General features: G+C 40.2%; 1 protein-coding gene across 1 annotated transcript in view; it reads left to right on the plus strand.

Annotated features, from left to right (window-relative positions):
• Positions 1-18,839, plus strand: part of IPO11 (importin 11) — a 950,863-nt gene that overhangs the window by 388,526 nt on the left and 543,498 nt on the right. Inside the window, exons 11-12 of the mRNA XM_053701321.1 lie at positions 3,754-3,906; positions 4,711-4,754. Coding sequence (XP_053557296.1) covers positions 3,754-3,906; positions 4,711-4,754 — 197 coding nt within the window. The remainder of the gene's footprint in view (positions 1-3,753; positions 3,907-4,710; positions 4,755-18,839) is intronic.

Genomic DNA, 18,839 nt, shown 5'->3' on the forward strand with positions numbered 1-18,839 from the left:
CAATCAGTGCTGACTCCTAGGAGCTTCACGTGCCTGAGCTCAATGTTATCTATATGAACACATGAACTAACGCCCTCTAGTGGTGAAAAACTGTCAAAATGCTTTCAGATTAGAAGCAGTCTTCAAGGTCTTAGAAATTAGCACATGAACCTCCTAGATTTAGCTTTCAACTAAGAATACCAAGAGAACAAAGCAAAATTGGTAATAAAAGTAAATTGGAAAGTTGTTTAAAATTACATGACCTATTTAAATCATGAAATATTTTTTTTTTACTTTACTGTCCCTTTAAAAGTGACATTAAACGAAACACTTGCATTTGGAGATTTTGGATTCAAATGATTGTGGAAGACAGCGGCCACTCGCAGCATTCGGCTCTTTTTGGAGCTGAATTTCTTCTTGTAAAAATGCAACACACTAAGATCTGGATTGGCACTGATCTTAGTGTGTTACACTTTCACAAGAAGCAATCTGGTTCCTAAAAGAGTCGAATGCCGCGAGTGGCAGCCTTCTTCCACATTCATTTGCATCCGAAACCTCTGAATGCACGTGTGTACATGAAAGTAAGAATTAATTGGAAATTATTCTGCCATATTAAAACAATATATTCTAATTTACATCCAATGTTTGCAACAATGTTCAGCATTTTTTTTTTTTTTTTTTTAATAATTTTTATTGAGGTTTAGTTAAAAGCATACATAGAACAGCATAACAAATTGTTATGTCACATGAAATAAGGCTTCAATGTTACAGGAGTAATAAAATAGACATAAAAGAGACATATAGCCAACAAGTTACATAGCTTGCAAACATTATACAGATAGGGTGTTGATCCTTCAGGAACCTTCTATATGACATAATAAATTACTTTTGGGCCAACAAAAGCAACAGGTAGTAATGAAGTGAAAGAAGGAAATTGTAACTAAGGAGACCACTTTTGGATCTCAATAATAAACCTCGAATTTTTTAATTTTTAGAATAGTTAGTAATTGGTATTGGAGGCAATACTAAGGGTAAATATATAAACTTGCAGTGTAAATAGTGTGGTAAAGTATGTAGGTATAAATAGGTAGAGTATGGCATAGACAAGATAAGCAATATAGATAGCCCTCCAACATTAGGAGGTACATTATAGGGGGGGGGGGGGAGGTGGTAGGTTAGCTAAGGTTTATGCGATTTATATGGAGTACCATGAATAGGGAGATAAGAAGAATGACAAAGCAGGTCCAGCCTGCACTGGAAACCCATCCCCTACTGCTGTATGACAAAGCTGCAAATCACATCATAGTCCCAGTAGACTCAAAAAAAATTAAACTATAGCGCAAGTTATTAACTACTATTCATATGGCTTTAGAGGTTATATTGTAGAAAGGAAAGAAAACATATAGACTCAAAAAACCCAGTACATTTAGTGGCATGCGTGGGTTGAAAATAACCCCTTATATTGAAATGTGATTAATCAAGTTATGTATGGCTCACCGCCTCAGCCGCCGGCAGCATCGCCATACAAAGCCAGTAAACAGGGGTTGGAAAAATATTTTTAGGCAAATAAATAGCAGTCAAAATTTATAAGGTAATGTGTCTAGGACTTGGAGCCTTCCTATGTTCAAGATATACTCTTGCAGAAAAAAAATCTCCAATATTACTGCCAAACAGCTGACTCAAACATCAATGGTGTCCCTGAAGTAGTTAAAAAATTTAAAGTAGATTGCTACTAGGAGTATCTATGGGTACATATAGATATTGACTTTCAGACAGGTGCTTAGTACCTATGAACTAAGTGTATTAGAGTAAACACCTAACTAGGTGCTGTGCTATAACATTAAAATATGAGATGAACAGAGAGATTGCGTCAAAATAAGTAACTCATGGGATAGTAGATCTGATTTGTAGGGGTGCACAGTATCCAGATACCCTTTAGTGCTAAAGAAATGTAGGATACCACAGTAAAACATGGTGCTGATGTATCAAATTAGTACAGGAGATACACTATACAAAATATATGTGATAGAATATGGTAGGGACTGTAGTATCAGTGTGTATGCTAACTAATATATTTATGAAATAACAAACATAGGATAGGAAGCCATGTTACTCTACACTGAAATTAGTATCTATTCAAGTCTTGGGGAGGGGTAGAAGCTTGCAATAGGTAGGCACAAACCTATTAGGCTTTGCTATGAATAGCTTGTTATCTATGGGGTCTTGCCCTTGAAAATAGATATAAACAGGGGAGCTTCCTCACACCTATGAGGTACAGGGTACCCACTTGGGCAGAAAAGATCTATGTTATCAAAGTCCCCCTAAATTAAACAGAACAGGGTATATATACATTTTCATTACAAAGGTATCAGCAAGTGTCTTATGTATCAAAAGATATTTATCTTTCTTAACTTATAAAGCATATTATTTTGGGAGCCCACTGTGGAGTATGAAAGAGAAGCAAGAAAGGGGCGTCCATCATAACTTGAAAACCTATAACCATAGTGATCTTCAAGCATATAACTGTTAAACTTAACATTTCCATAACGTAATTATGATGTAACCCTGTGAGGCAGTCAATATAAGTATAGTCCCAGAGCTTCCGTGAATATTGCAGTTTAAGATATGTTTTGTGGCATTGAGCAGACCTCTCAGTCAGTGTGAAGGTAAATGTTCAGACTGAATATATGTTTCACAAAAAACTGCAGGCCAGGAACCGCAAACAATGTTATCGGGAGCTCCAGTCTAGCCTATGCCACATCTGTGGTCACCAAAAACATACCGCACTTGTAGCTCGAGGCACTGTGACATCCACCAACTTCCAGAGTCTTGCTTGGCCTCGATCACTCCTGCGCCAACATCGCTGAGCTAGGGGAAAGCCCCACAGACATGGTCGCGGACTACAGACCTCACATGTCTCGCCGCTGCGGGTAAGTTAAGAAGCGGGGTCAAAGTATTTCCAAAGTTTCGGATCTCGTCAGGCAGCTTAGGGTCAAAGTGTGTAAAAAGGTATTCTCCATCTTCTGCCCTAGAAACTGTGCGTGCCTCTCGAGTAGTTTGGTCTCCGGAGTGGTAGTTGAACGAGTCGCCATGTTGGGTTGGGTCAAGCAGGCGGCACAAGGTCCCATGGGCTAGTTTACCACTGGCGGTACTTTGATCCAAAAATGTAATGGGGCTAGTTAGGCTTAGGGTAACCTGCTCAGGCGCGTTAGTTATGCTGTGACATCCGAAGAGTGTGGCTTCCATTCTGGTGAAGTGCTCAGATAGGAGCTGCGCCACATCTTCCACCCAAAAGTTCAGGGCCTCTATCCCGGCCATGTTATTATAGAGCTTCTGTCATCCAGCAATAGCCACTTAAGCGCTCATAGGGACTCGTAGGATTAGTAGAGGTCAAGGGATACTCTAGTGGTGTGAGAGAATTTGGTCCCAAGGGTAGATAAGCAAGATTTTAGTTATATTAGAGCCGGGAGCTCCACACATGGACGTCTGGTTCCCTTGGAAGTTGGCTCCGCCCCCAATGTTCAGCATTTTCAAGCACTTTATGGTAGCAGTGTTTGCAAAAATGTATAAATTTGTTACAAACATTATTGCAAGACATGCTCATTGGCCTATCTAGGTATTCTCTTTAACAAAAGGATACCAAGGGATCAAAGTAAATTTGATAAGAGGTAAATTGTTTTTTTGTATATGTGTCTCCTAGTATCTTTTACATTAAATAATTAGTATTATAGGTTTACATTTCAACTAATAAATCAATGTATTTATGTATTACAGAAAGCAAACCAGAGACCATCAGTGCTCATCAAATAAAAATGTCCTTCTTTACTTATTCAACTCTGACGGAAATATGTGGAAGACTGGTTACTCACTATTTTCGTTTAAGTGAGGAAGATCTTGCAATGTGGGAAGAGGACCCTGAAGGCTTTGGTATGGTTGTTTCAGTGGCCAGTGAGGGATTGCTACATTTGCATAAGGCGGTATACAAATCCGCTGTTATTTTTGTGACTAGTGCTGCTGATTGGACCAGCAGTGCTCCGCTGGTTCTGAGCGGCACTTCTACTGTGTGTTTAACCCTTATGTGGGGCATAAACACACAGTAGTGCAGGGTCAATATAGAACCGGTGTGAACAATTTTAATTTCAGCAAAGAGTTCAAATCTGGTTATAGTAATAGTGAACCTAAACATATAAATTAAGGTTATTCCCTGCCTCTCTCAAGTCATGGGTGCGGCCATGTTGAAATCTAGCTTTTACTGCATTCCAGTGCTGACTTATTTGCACATGTGCAGCAACTCTTCAAGACACCTGCAATGCAACTTACATTCTAAAATTGTTGCATCTATAATTTAAGAGAGGTGTATGCAATATATTCAGGGCTAGATTACAAGTGGAGCACTAATTTATTGCGCTCCCGCAAATGAACAAATTTGCCCGTTTGCAGGAGCGCAATAATTAACGAGCCATTACAAGTTGCTGGTTATTGCTACTGTGCTGGTTTTCCAAAGTGCAATGCTGATATTGCTCGCATGCAAGCGATATTTAACGCTCCACTTGTAATCTGACCCTCAGTGTTTAATGCCCCTTTTAAAACTACTAATTGTTTTTTTTTTTATGTGACATCTTTTTTATTCGTAGCACATTATTTTTATGTTTATCATTGCGTAGCATTATTTTTTTTGTTTCATATTTTCACTTAAATGAAATGTTTACAATCTTATTATTTTGTTGTTAGCTGTGGAAGAAAGTGGAGGGGATTCTTGGAAGTACAGTTTAAGGGTAAGTTTTTTTTTTTTTTCTTTTCTCATTTTTCCAATTTAAACAGATTATTGTTCCGGTTTTTTGGTATATAAAGATGCTAGCTTAAAATGTATTTATCTATTTAAAAAAGGTGTTGTTTTACTGACATCAGACCAATACTTCCGCTGAGAATTTATGGATATTTTCAGATAAGCTTTCACGGGATATGAAACACAACAGATTTTCCATGATTCAGATAGAGCATGCAATTTTATAAAAAAAACCTTCGTATTTACTTCTATTATCATATGTTCTTTGTTCTCTTGATATATTTTGTTGAAAAGCAGGAACGTATGCTTAGGAGCTGGCCCATTTCTGGAGCACTATATGACAGCAGATGTTATCCATTTGCAAGAGCACTAGATGGCAGCACTATTTCCTGTCATGTAGTGCTCCAGACGCCTACCTAGGTATCTCTTCAACAAAGAATATCATGGGAACGAAGCAAATTTGATAATAGAAGTGAATTGAAACTTTTTTTAAATGGTTTGTTCTGCCTCAATCACAAAATAAAATGTTTTGGTTTCATTTCCCTTTAACTGAATAATGCATTACATGCAATGCAAATATAAACCTTTTGATATGCTGGCTTTGGTTGCAGCTGCTTTGAATGTTAGGTTCAATGTACACAGTTTTCACCAAAGACCATTGTTGTTTTGCAGTTGAGTTGTCCAATAGTATTGCATTTTCAGGAAACTTTCTCAGAACATGCATTTTGCTTGTCAGATGAGGGGTTTTTTTTTTTAGAGCTCAAAGAAGTGTTGTTGGCTGTACAATTCTAGGGACCCCTTCTGTGTCAGTGTCACGAGTTATATAACATGACAGCACTTACATATATCAATCATATGTGTTGGGGGAGGTATATATGCAACACATAAAAGCTGTAGATATTTTAAGAAGAGCAGAAAAGTCCATCTCATCGTGATTTCTACATTTTCATATTTCCAGAGGCTGATTTCATGGGTCAACAGAAGAAAATTCATCCTCAACTGTCAGTCTCTCTAGATTTTTTTTTTTTTTATAATTTCTGGGAAATGGGTTTGTTACAGAAATAAATCTGATACAATTGTGGGAAATCTGCAAGTCTGCTAAGTATGGCAACAGTTGCAAGAATATTAATGCCTGTGTTAATTGATGCAGTTGTAGTTTCTTGGAGGTTCATTTCTTTAAATGAATATGAAACAGGGCCCCTTTAGTAAAAAACAGTATGCTAAATCAAAGTAAACATAAAAAATAGATTGTGTTAAAACAGTAAACAACTTATTTTCTTGCAAAATTAGCACTTAGAAATTCTCACTGTAGCCAGTGACCTCGCTGAGATGAGAGAGCTAACCTATTAAGAACGCTTAAGTTGCATCTTGTCCTCTGCTGAGCATGGGCAAGAAACTGACTTCCTGTCTCTCTAGCATTCACTGAAAGCTAAACCAGCTCAAGCTTCTCTAGAAGATTTATGACATCTAGCTAGATAAACCTTCCTGGAGAGTCCCCAGCCCCCTTGTGCGGCTGTGACAGAAAGTAATGGACCCTGCACAAATTAAAAAATAAAAGGTAAAATCTGTTTAAAATGATGAATAATACACATTGCAGTCATTTCAATTAAGCATAACCCACTAATTGCTTTTTTATTACAACAATGAAACAGACTGTTTAATATCCCTTAAATTGTTTTATTCCACTTTATGGATTAAAAAGGGAAATTAGATTGTGAGATTTGTAACTCATGTCATACTCGACAGCTAGTACCTCTGGCAAGATGGGAAAAGTAATTGATTTGTACCTTGGATGCGTAATCTGTTTTTCAAGGTTCCATTCCATTACCAAGACCTTAAAGGGACATGAAAGTCAAAAGTACTTTCAATGTACACGTATTATCAAATGTACTTTGTTCTTTTGATATTTTTTATTGAAAATCATACCTAGATAGGCTCAGGAGCAGAAATGCTCTGCTGGGAACAAGCTGGTGATAGGTTGTTTATAAATATGTTTCGTCATCTGAACACCAGATGTGTTCAGCTAGCTCCCAGTATTGCTTCACAGTCTTGGAGCTGACATTAACTATGTATTTAACCTTTCTGCAGAGGTTAAACACAGTTCTAAATTTGACTCTACAATTTATTAAAAAGGCATTATTATGAAGGGACATGAAATACTTTAAGATTGTTATATAAGATGCTTAAAGGACCACTCAATGCAGTAGAATTACATAATTAACAAGTGCATACTAAAAACACAATGCAATAGCACTTACTCTGAACTTCAAATAACTAATAAAAAAAATTCTGACAAATTAATTTTTTCTACCATTTTCCGGTCCCCTGTATCATGTGATAGACATCAGCCAATCACAGACTAGTATGCATATACCCTGTGAGCTTGTGCACATGCTCGGTAGGATCTTGTTCTCCAGAAAGTGTGAATATAAAAAGACACTGCAAAATTTGATAATGGAAGTAATTTGGAAAGTGTCTTAAAACTGCATGCTCTATATGAATCATAAAAGTTTTTGTCTTGAGTGACCCTTTAAATATGTGCTGTAATTTTTTTTTGCAATATACTGTCATTATTTTGCCTCCTTTTCCTGGTATTTAATTTCTGAAGGCCTCACAAGCCTAACCCTTCTACGTACCCTAACTGGCCCCAGCAGGGTTCCATCAGTAGGGTTGCCAGGTGTCCAGTATTTAACGGCACAGTCCAGTATTTTAGCAAGCTGTCCAGTAAAATCTTTAAATGTCCAGATTTTTTAAAGCCCCTGAGTGTTGCTAAATGTAAGACCTCCTATGCCCCAATGCATAATAAATATGGAGCAGAAAGAAGTGAGGGGCAATTCAAGATGGCCCAATCACTTCTGTTTGTGTGTTATTTTCAACCAAAGGGTAATACAATTATTGATTTGAATGTTGCTGGCAGCCAAGGGGTAAAATGACTGCTTAGCTGTGAGAAATATACATGGTGAGATCTTGAGTGGTGGCTAAGGTAGAGCTTTTGGGGGAGTGATTGTGTGACCCCACTTCCATCGTGCCCAGTCTTCTACAGATTATCCAGTATTTTTGTGGAGAACAGTTGGCAACCCTATTCATCAGATAAGGAACTGCAAAACAATGCAAAATAATTGTAACAAATTCAAATTGGTGCTTTCACATAAGATATCAAGATAACAAGATATCAGTGCTTTGAAAACTGGTTTACATTCACCTTGTATGTTAATTTATTATAAGATTGTTGACAAATCACAAGGTGTTTTATATCTCCTTCTCTTGCACGGCACTCCTGCCAGCAGCTTTATACTCAGCTTGAACTGTTTTTGTATTCCCTCTTATCTGTCATTAGTGATTTCTATAACTCACATACTTTTGAGTTTTTGTTGAGTGAAAAGTTGTGCAATACAGCTACTTGGTCTTTTTTGCATCAGTTCACTTTATGTGTTTGCATTTTTACTCATTATTTGCTAGACCCATTTAATGGAATTTTTAAATCACTCTTGCTAAAAATAACCTATGTGTTCTACATACTCTCAGCTGTACCAAATGAAAACCTGCCAGAGCGCAACTTGTGTCTTCTCTTTTATTGCTGGAAGTTATATTTTTGAGAAGTAAACAACATTTGAAGTGCTAAGTGCTAAGGGTATTTTTGACTTTTCAGGTTGATACAAAGCAAAATGTCTCCCTTCTCAGTCAATCAATATGGTATCAATTTCAATATGAACAAATAGTACTGTGTATATGGTTAAAGTTAATCAGTATGTTTTCTTTCCATAAGGCAGGGAGAGTCCACAACGTCATTCCTTACTGTTGGGAATACAACAACTGGCCACCAGGAGGAGGCAATGACACCCTAGCTAAAGGCTTAAATATCCCTCCCACTTCCCCTATCCTCCCAGTCATTTTTTGCCTTTCTTCACTAGAGGAGGTGACAGAGACATGTCAGAAGATTCAGATTGTCCTGTAATGGGTATGTTCCTTTCAAGAGAGGACTGGAGTTTTAAGTAATCATATAAACCTCTCAGTGAGAGTATTGATGAAAGTTAGTCTGTAGATGCAGGGAAAGTTTTTCCTGCGAAAACCATCCAGGCTGTTACCTGCTAACAACTCCTGAGCAATCAGTGTTGACAAGTTTCACTGCTTGCTTTTAATCACTGAGGTCCCTGTCAGACCATCGCTCTCACACTTGAGAGACTGTATCTGTTCCACAGCATGGATCTTAGAGGGTAAGTCCGCTTTATTGTTATAGCTGGGACTCCTGTATAGTGTTACAGTGTGACTCCTCTATACCTCAATAGGATCAATAGTTAATATCTCCTTTAGGGAGATTATTAGGAACAGTTATGGGGATTTTTATGTTCGGCATTAGATTTGGGCTCCTGTGTGCTTTTGACTTGGGAACAGACAGGTTTCACTTTAGTGTTTGGGCTCATAAGACTGTGCTTTTGGCTTGGGAACAGACAGGTTTCACTTTCGTTTTTGAGTGTTGCACAGCTAATATTAGATTAACACTCTTTTGCATAGCAGGGGAAGTCCTGTCTTGCGCACCACGTGACCGGGTGCAGCCTTTCTCACTTCCTTGCGATCCTGCTGCAGACAGCACTCCTGAGGAGAGTGTTTCACTGATCATTTGTCTGGGTCTAGGAGATGAGTGCCCCAGCCATTGGGATTGTAAAGGTGCCAGTTTATATTAAAAACGCTTGTTTTTTTTAACGTTTTTTTCCCATCTGTGGAATTACATACCAAAGCTATGGAGGACTCTGATACTACGTCAGAGGGTTCCACTCCTTCTATAGTGAATAATAATACCTGTTTATATTGTGAGGAGGCTGTGGTTTGCCTGCCTGCTCAATGTTGTTCCAATTGCCTCAGCACTATTTTAAAGTCTAAGAGAGCTAACTCTGCCAATACCCATAGCGCAATTCTATGACCCGAGAGATTTCTGCCCTGTCTACTCAAACCGCTTCACATGCAGTTCCCCGCGGCACAGCTAATTCTCCATCTGGAGGGGGCCCCTTTCCTGCAGACTTTACCCCGCAGCTACAATCAGCGATATCTGCGGCCCTGAGTGCCCTACCTATCTCTGGGAAACATAAGAGAAAGGTTAAACATAGTTCTCCCGACTTAGTCATCTAAATTCCTATTGGATCTAGGCTAGAGCTGCAACAACTAATCGGCACAATCGATTATGAAAATAGTTGTCAACGAATCTTATAATCGATTAGTTGGTTTGCAATTAGTTGGTCTGTGCACAGCACCAGCTGCTTTACTCCAATGACCTCCTGCACATAGTATTGTGTTTTATGTTTATGCCCTTAGCCTAAAGGACGTCTACAGACATTTTACTTTTCACTTTTTCAGGACACTATAAGTTTCTTTTTAAGTTTACAACCACTCCTGTCTTATGTGCAACACAGAAATAACAGAAGTCATAATTTGGATTGTTTATATTAAATCAGGTGATTTAGGACTATGCTTCGCATGATATAGTGCCAAGCTAGTTATTTACACCTAGCCCTAGATTAATGGCACTTGTTATATGAATTGATGTCACTATTACCTGTTTACACAATTTTTAGTGGATTGCTTGCTATTGCTGATTATATGTACTCTATAGATAAGTAAGGCTGTGTCCTGTTTCTGATATATAGTCCTTAGCCCCTTTGCCTCTCTTTGTTTTTTTATATTTTTAATTAATTGGAATATGTACCAAATTCAACCTCTAAGTATGTATCTGTTATTTTAAGAGTGCACTAGATATTTTCTCTTGTAAGATGTATCGAGTCCACATATTCATCCTTTACTTGTGGGATATTCTCCTTCCCAACAGGAAGTGGCAAAGAGAGCACACAGCAGAGCTGTCCATATAGCTACCCCTCTAGCTCCACCCCCCAGTCATTCTCTTTGCCGGCTCTAAGCAATCGGAAGGGTAAAGTGAATGTGGTGTTAGAAATGTAGTTTTTATTTCTACAAGCAAAAGTTTGTTATTTTAAATGGTGCCGGTGTGTACTATTTACTCTCTAGCAGAAAGGAGATGAAGATTTCTGCAGGGAGGAAGATGATTTTAGCATGTTGTAACTAAAATCCACTGCTGTTCCCAAAAAGGACTGAAGAGTACAAGAAAACTTCAGTTGGGGGGAACGGTTTGCAGGTTAGGCTGCAATAAGGTATGTTCAGTCATTTATTTCTAGACAAGACTGTGATAATGCTAGAAAGGACTGATAATATCACCATGATGGAAGGGTAAGCTGTATTCAGAAACTAAGTATGGAATGTTAAGCTTACATAACAGGGCTAGTTTATGCTGGTTGACACTACTTCATGGCAAACGGTTTTTATTGAAAATTTCGTTTGTTTGAGACACTTTGAAGGTTACTTTGGGTTTCTTTCAGGGGTTGTTAACCACATGGCTATTATTCAAACACTTGGGAGTGTTTCTTTAGGCCTCACAAGCACCGGAGTGAGGTGGGAGGGGCCTAATTTTGCGCCTCTGTTGCGCAGTTATATTTGACTAGAAGTTCAGGCTGTTTCACATGGAGGGTCCTGCTGCAGTTTGAGGGCCTATAAGAAGCTTTTTCCCCACAAATCTGGTTCCTAAGGGAAGGTAGGGCCACAGCAGAGCTGTGGCAAGGTGCTGAACGTTTTTAACCGTTTTTTTGGCTTACTGTCGATCCGGTTTGGGCATTAAGGGGTTAATCGTTTTTATTGCTAGTGGTGCAATCTTACTAATGCTTTAGGTACATACTGTAAACATTTCGAAAAGTTTGCTGCATTTTTCACTGTTTTGCAAAATTGTGTGCCTTGTTTATCTCTTAAAGGCACAGTAACATTTTTTTCAAAGTGTGTTTTTACTTGATTAAAGTGATTTCCAAGCCTTCTTGTTTTACTACTAGTCTGTTTAAACATGTCTGACACCAAGGAAAATCCTTGTTCAATGTGTTTAGAAGCCATGGTGGAACCCCCCCTCAGAATGTGTCCCACTTGTACTGATATGTCTATACACTTTAAAGACCATATTGTTGCACTTAAAAATGTGGCCCAAGATGATTCTCAGACAGAAGGTATCGAGGTTAGTCCGTCAACCTCTCCCCAAGTGTCACAACCAGTTACGCCCGCTCAAGTGACGCCTAGCACCCCTAGTGCGTCTAACTCTTTTACCTTGCAAGACTTGGCGGCAGTTATGAATAATACTCTCTCAGTGTTTTTATCTAAACTGCTCGTGTTACCTGCAAAGCGTGATAGCTCTGTTTTAAGAACAGATACTGAGCATTCTGACGCTTTAGTAGCCGTATCAGATATACCCTCACAACGCTCTGAAGTGGGGACGAGGGATGTGTTGTCTGAGGGAGAAATTTCCGATTCAGGAAAGGTTTCTCCTCAGACAGATTCAGATACGTTGGCTTTTAAATTTAAACTAGAACACCTCCGTTTATTGCTCAGGGAGGTATTAGTTACTCTGGATGAAGTTCCTGTTTACACTGATGTGTTCCCGGTCCCTAAGAGGATTGCGGATATCGTTACTAGGGAGTGGGATAGACCAGGTATTCCCTTTGTTCCCCCTCCTGTTTTTAAGAAAATGTTCCCCATATCTGACCCCATGCGGGACTCGTGGCAGACGGTCCCTAAGGTGGAGGGGGCTATTTCTTCACTCGCTAAACGCACAACCATACCAATTGAAGATAATTGTGCTTTTAAAGACCCTATGGATAAAAAATTAGAGGGTTTACTTAAGAAAATTTTTGTTCAACAAGGTTTTCTTCTCCAACCTATTGCGTGCATTGTTCCTGTAACTACTGCAGCTGCTTTCTGGTTCGAGGCGTTGGATTATGCGCTCCAGACGGAGACCTCATATGAGGACATTATGGACAGAATTAAGGCTCTTAAGCTGGCTAATTCTTTTATCACAGATGCCGCTTTCCAACTAGCTAAGTTAGCGGCAAAGAATTCAGGTTTCGCCATTTTAGCGCGCAGGGCTCTATGGCTAAAGTCCTGGTCGGCCGATGTTTTGTCAAAATCCAAACTCTTGAACATCCCTTTCAAAGGAAAGACCCTCTTCGGGCCTGAATTGAAAGAGATTATTTCAGAAATCACTGGGGGAAAAGGCCATGCTCTCCCTCAGGACAAATCCTTTAAGATAAAGAACAAACAAAATAATTTTCGTTCCTTTCGGAATTTCAGGAGCGGTCTCGCTTCATCCTCCCCTCCTGCAAAGCAAGAGGGTAACGCTTCCCAACCCAGGGCAGCCTGGAAACCTTACCAGGGCTGGAACAAGGGTAAACAGGCCAAGAATTTTTACCACAACTGATATACAGTGGCACCACTGCGGCAGCCTTTTCTATGATTGCAGTAAGTTACTAATATTCAGTTAATGTTTCTGTGCTTATAATAGCAGAAAAGGTGGTGCTGTGCAGTTAAGTAATCTATTGAACCAACAGAGAGGAAGAGACCTCTCTAAGAGACTGCACGTACAGCACTCTGTGCCTGGACTTATAGTGGAGAAATTGGGAATTTAAAATATAACTTTTATTAAATATATTAAAATAAAACACTCAATTAAAAACAACCTAATAGTGGTAGGCCACTTCCTTAATCCTCTGTAAGCCTTTGATATGTATAAGGTGCTTGGAAGGAAGTTGTTTAGGTAGGGAGTTATAAGTGATATTTAAGCTAGATGCATAATACAAATTTTATCCCGCCTAAACAGGCCAACCACTATAGGTAAAGTTTTAAAAAATTATTTGAAAAAGCCTGATACGGGCGAAACCGGTCAGGGGGTTATAGAGCTGATGGGAGCTCTATTAATTTTTTAAAACTTTACCTATAGTGGTTGGTAAATAAAATACCTTCCAGTTAGTACCTTAATAGCGCCACAATGCCAACACAAGACAACTGGTATAATAGACGTACGACTGGCTAGTACAAATAAATCTAAATTATACTTCTTTACTTACACTGTATATAAAACCTCAGTGAGTTTGTAACAATTTATGGTGATAATAAACCTACAAAACTGTGGAAATAAGTTGATCTAATGAGATATATAATAGCCATTTGAATGTTTCAAGACATAACCAGAACAATACAGGTTCATATTCTGTCACGTGAAACCACATCTATTCTGAATATCTATATCAACTATACTCCACAATAAGATTTAACAGAAGTGTTATTTACCATACAGAGGGTATTTTACAACTGTACTTTGTAGGTATATTTCTGAGGTCACTGAACATCACTCACATTTACCTAAATCCAACAAGCACAAATCAACAACTTATTTAAATAGCCAAATATATGTGTATTTGACACATAAAGATTAACCCTTTATTATCAGTAATACTACTGAATTAAGAGGTCTCACTTATAACTCCCTACCTAAACAACTTCCTTCCAAGCACCTTATACATATCAAAGGCTTACAGAGGATTAAGGAAGTGGCCTACCACTATTAGGTTGTTTTTAATTGAGTGTTTTATTTTAATATATTTAATAAAAGTTATATTTTAAATTCCCAATTTCTCCACTATAAGTCCAGGCACAGAGTGCTGTACGTGCAGTCTCTTAGAGAGGTCTCTTCCTCTCTGTTGGTTCAATAAACAGGCCAAGAAGCCTGCAGCTGCCTCCAAGACAGCATGAAGGGGTAGCCCCCGATCCGGGACCGGATCTAGTAGGGGGCAGACTTTCTCTCTTCGCTCAGGCCTGGGCAAGAGATGTACTCGATCCCTGGGCCTTAGCGATTGTATCCCAGGGATATCTTCTAGAATTCAAGGACTCCCCTCCAAGGGGAAGGTTCCACATTTCTCGTCTGTCTACAGACATGACAAAGAAAGAGGCATTCTTACGCTGTGTAGAAGACCTACATACAATGGGAGTGATCCACCCAGTTCCAATTGCGGAACAAGGGCTGGGTTTTTACTCAAACCTGTTTGTGGTTCCCAAAAAAGAAGGAACTTTCAGACCAATCCTGGATCTCAAAATTCTAAACAAATTCCTCAGAGTCCCATCATTCAAGATGGAGACCATTCGGACAATCTTACCAATGATCCAGGAGGGTCAATATATGACCACCGTGGATTTAAAGGATGCGTATCTGCACATTCCTATCCACAAAGATCATCACCAGTTTCTCAGGTTCGCCTTTCTGGACAAGCATTACCAGTTTGTGGCTCTTCCTTTCGGGTTGGCCACTGCTCCCAGAATTTTCACAAAGGTGCTAGGGTCCCTCCTGGCGGTTCTAAGACCGCGGGGCATAGCAGTGGCGCCTTATCTAGACGACATCTTAATTCAGGCGTCGACTTTCCAAAGAGCCAAGTCTCACACGGGAATTTTATTGGCCTTTCTGAGGTCTCACGGGTGGAAGGTGAACATCAAAAAGAGTTCTCTCTCCCCCCTCACAAGAGTTTCCTTCCTAGGAACTCTAATAGACTCGGTAGAAATGAAAATATTTCTGACGGAGGTCAGAAAGTTAAAACTCTTAACTACTTGCCGAGCCCTTCATTCCATTCCTCGGCCATCTGTAGCTCAGTGCATGGAGACAATCGGGCTAATGGTAGCGGCAATGGACATAGTCCCTTTTGCACGGATACACCTCAGACCATTGCAACTATGCATGCTCAAACAGTGGAATGGAGATTATGCAAATTTGTCTCCTCAAATCCTGCTGGACCAGGGGACCAGAGATTCTCTTCTCTGGTGGTTGTCTCAGGATCACCTGTCTCAGGGAATGTGTTTCCGCAGACCAGAGTGGATCATCGTAATGACCGACGCCAGTCTGATGGGCTGGGGTGCAGTCTGGGACTCCCTGAAAGCTCAGGGCTTATGGTCTCGGGAAAAGGCTCTTCTCCCGATAAACATTCTGGAACTGAGGGCGATATTCAATGCGCTTCAGGCATGGCCTCAGCTAGCCGCGGCAGAATTCATCAGATTTCAGTCGGACAACATCACGACTGTAGCTTACGTCAATCATCAGGGAGGAACAAGGAGTTCCTTAGCAATGATGGAAGTAACCAAGATAATCAGGTGGGCGGAGGATCACTCCTGCCCTCTCTCAGCAGTTCACATCTCAGGAGTAGACAACTGGGAGGTGGATTTTCTAAGTCGTCAGACTTTTCACCCAGGGGAGTGGGAACTCCACCCGGAGGTATTTGCCCAGCTGACTCAGCTATGGGGCACTCCAGAATTGGATCTGATGGCGTCCCGTCAGAACACCAAACTTCCTCTTTACGGGTCCAGGTCCCGGGATCCCCAGGCGGTGCTGATAGATGCTCTAGCAGCGCCTTGGTCCTTCAATCTGGCCTATGTTTTTCCACCGTTTCCTCTCCTCCCTCGTCAGGTTGCCAGAATCAAGCAGGAGAGGGCTTTGGTGATTCTAATAGCGCCTGCGTGGCCACGCAGGACCTGGTATGCAGACCTAGTGGACATGTCATCTGTTCCACCATGGACACTACCAATGAGGCAGGACCTTCTAATACAAGGTCCTTTCAAACATCCAAATCTAATTTCTCTGCGTCTGACTGCTTGGAGATTGAACGCCTAATTCTATCAAAGCGTGGTTTCTCTGAGTCGGTTATTGATACCCTGATTCAGGCTAGAAAGCCTGTCGCCAGGAAAATCTACCATAAGATTTGGCGAAAATATCTTTTTTGGTGCAAATCCAAGGGTTACTCATGGAGTAAGATTAGGATTCCCAGGATATTGTCTTTTCTCCAAGAAGGATTGGAGAAAGGATTATCAGCTAGTTCCTTAAAAGGACAGATATCTGCTCTGTCTATACTTTTACACAAACGTCTGGCAGAGGTACCAGACGTTCAAGCGTTTATTCAGGCTTTAGTCAGAATCAAGCCTGTTTATAGACCTGTGGCTCCGCCTTGGAGTCTTTATTTAGTTCTTTCAGTTCTGCAAGGGGTTCCGTTTGAACCTTTACATTCCATAGATATTAAGCTTTTATCTTGGAAAGTTTTGTTTTTGGTAGCTAACTCTTCTGCTCGAAGAGTTTCAGAGTTATCTGCTTTATAGTGTGATTCACCTTACCTGGTTTTCCATGCAGATAAGGTAGTTTTGCGTACCAAACCCGGTTTTCTTCCTAAGGTTGTGTCTAATAAGAATATTAACCAGGAAATTGTTGTTCCTTCTCTGTGTCCTAATCCTTCTTCGAAGAAGGAACGTCTGTTACACAATCTTGATGTGGTTCGTGCTTTAACCCCTTAATGACCAAGGACGTACGCCACACTTCCTCAAAAAAAATACAGTTAATGACCGAGGACGTGTGGCGTACGTCCTTGGTCTGGAAAGCAGCTGGAAGCGATCCTGCTCGCTTCCAGCTGCTTTCCGGTTATTGCAGTGATGCCTCGATATCGAGGCATCCTGCAATAACCCCCCTTGGCCATCCGATGCAGAGAGAGCAACTCTGTGGCCCTCTCTGCACCGGACATCGTGGCCGGTATCGTTGGTGGGTGGGAGCAAGCCTGGGAGGCGGGTGGGCGGCCATCGATGTGCCGAGAAGAGGGGAGGGGGGCGGGGGGGGGGGGGGCGGTAGCGCGCACGTGCACGGGGGGGTGGCGGGCGGGCGCGTGCACGGGGCGGGAGCGGGAGGGAACCGCTACACTACAGAAAAATAAAGCTATCAAAAGTAAAAAATTAAAACTTTTGATAGCTGTAAATTAAAAGCTAAGTGATCTGGAAGGGGTGGGGGGTTGATCTTGGGGGTGGGGGGAAGCTACACTACAGAAAAGGGCATTTTTGTTTTAAAAAAGGCAAATTTTTTTACTAAACTGGGTACTGGCAGACAGCTGCCAGTACCCAAGATGGCGCCCATTAAGGCAGAGGGGGAGGGTTAGAGAGCTGTTTGGTGGGGGATCAGTGAGGCTGGGGGCTAAGCAGCATATGTAAATATGCTTAAAAAAACCCACAAAAAAAGCCCAAATATAGCTTTTATTTTAGTACTGGCAGAGTTTCTGCCAGTACTTAAGATGACGGGGACAATTGTGGGGTGGGGGAGGGAAGAGAGCTGTTTGGGAGGGATCAGGGGGTCTCATGTTACAGGTGGGAGGCTGAGCTCTACACTAAAGCTAAAATTAACCCTGCAAGCTCCTTACAAGCTACATAATTAACCCCTTCACTGCTAGCCATAATACATGTGTGAAATGCAGTGGCATTTGGCGGCCTTCTAATTACCAAAAAGCAACGCCAAAGCCATATATGTCTGCTATTTCTGAACAAAGGGGATCCCAGAGAAGCATTTACAACCATTTGTGCCATAATTGCACAAGCTGTTTGTAAATGATTTCAGTGAGAAACCTAAAATTGTGAAAAATGTAACGTTTTTTTTAATTTGATCGCATTTGGCGGTGAAATGGTGGCATGAAATATACCAAAATTGGCCTAGATCAATACTTGGGGTTGTCTACTACACTACACTAAAGCTAAAATTATCCCTAAAAACTCCCTACATGCTCCATAATTAACCCCTTCACTGCTGAACATAATACACGTGTAGTGCGCAGTGGCATTTAGCAGCCTTCTAATTACTAAAAAGCAACGCCAAAGCCATATATGTCTGCTATTTCTGAACAAAGGGGATCCCAGAGAAGAATTTACAACCATTTAAGCCATAATTGCACAAGCTGTTTGTAAATATTTTCAGTGAGAAACCAAAAGTTTGTGAAAAAATTATTAAAAAAGTGAACGCTTTTTTGTATTTAATCGCATTTGGCGGTGAAATGGTGGCATGAAATATGCCAAAATGGGCCTAGATGAATACTTTGGGATGTCTATTAAAAAAAAATATATACATGTCAATGGATATTCAGAGATTCCTGAAAGATATTAGTGTTCTAATGTAACTAGCGCTAATTTTGAAAAATAATGGTTTGGAAATAGCAAAGTGCTACTTGTATTTATGGCCCTATAACTTACAAAAAAAGCAAAGAACATATAAACATTGGGTATTTCTAAACTCAGGACAAAATTTAGAAACTATTTAGCACGGGTGTTTTTTGGTGGTTGTAGATGTGTAACAGATTTTGGGGGTCATAGTTAGAAAAAGTGTGTTTTTTTCAATTTTTTCCTCATATTTTATAATTTTTTT

Source organism: Bombina bombina, chromosome 2 (assembly GCF_027579735.1).
Source record: "Bombina bombina isolate aBomBom1 chromosome 2, aBomBom1.pri, whole genome shotgun sequence".
NCBI lineage: Eukaryota > Metazoa > Chordata > Amphibia > Anura > Bombinatoridae > Bombina > Bombina bombina.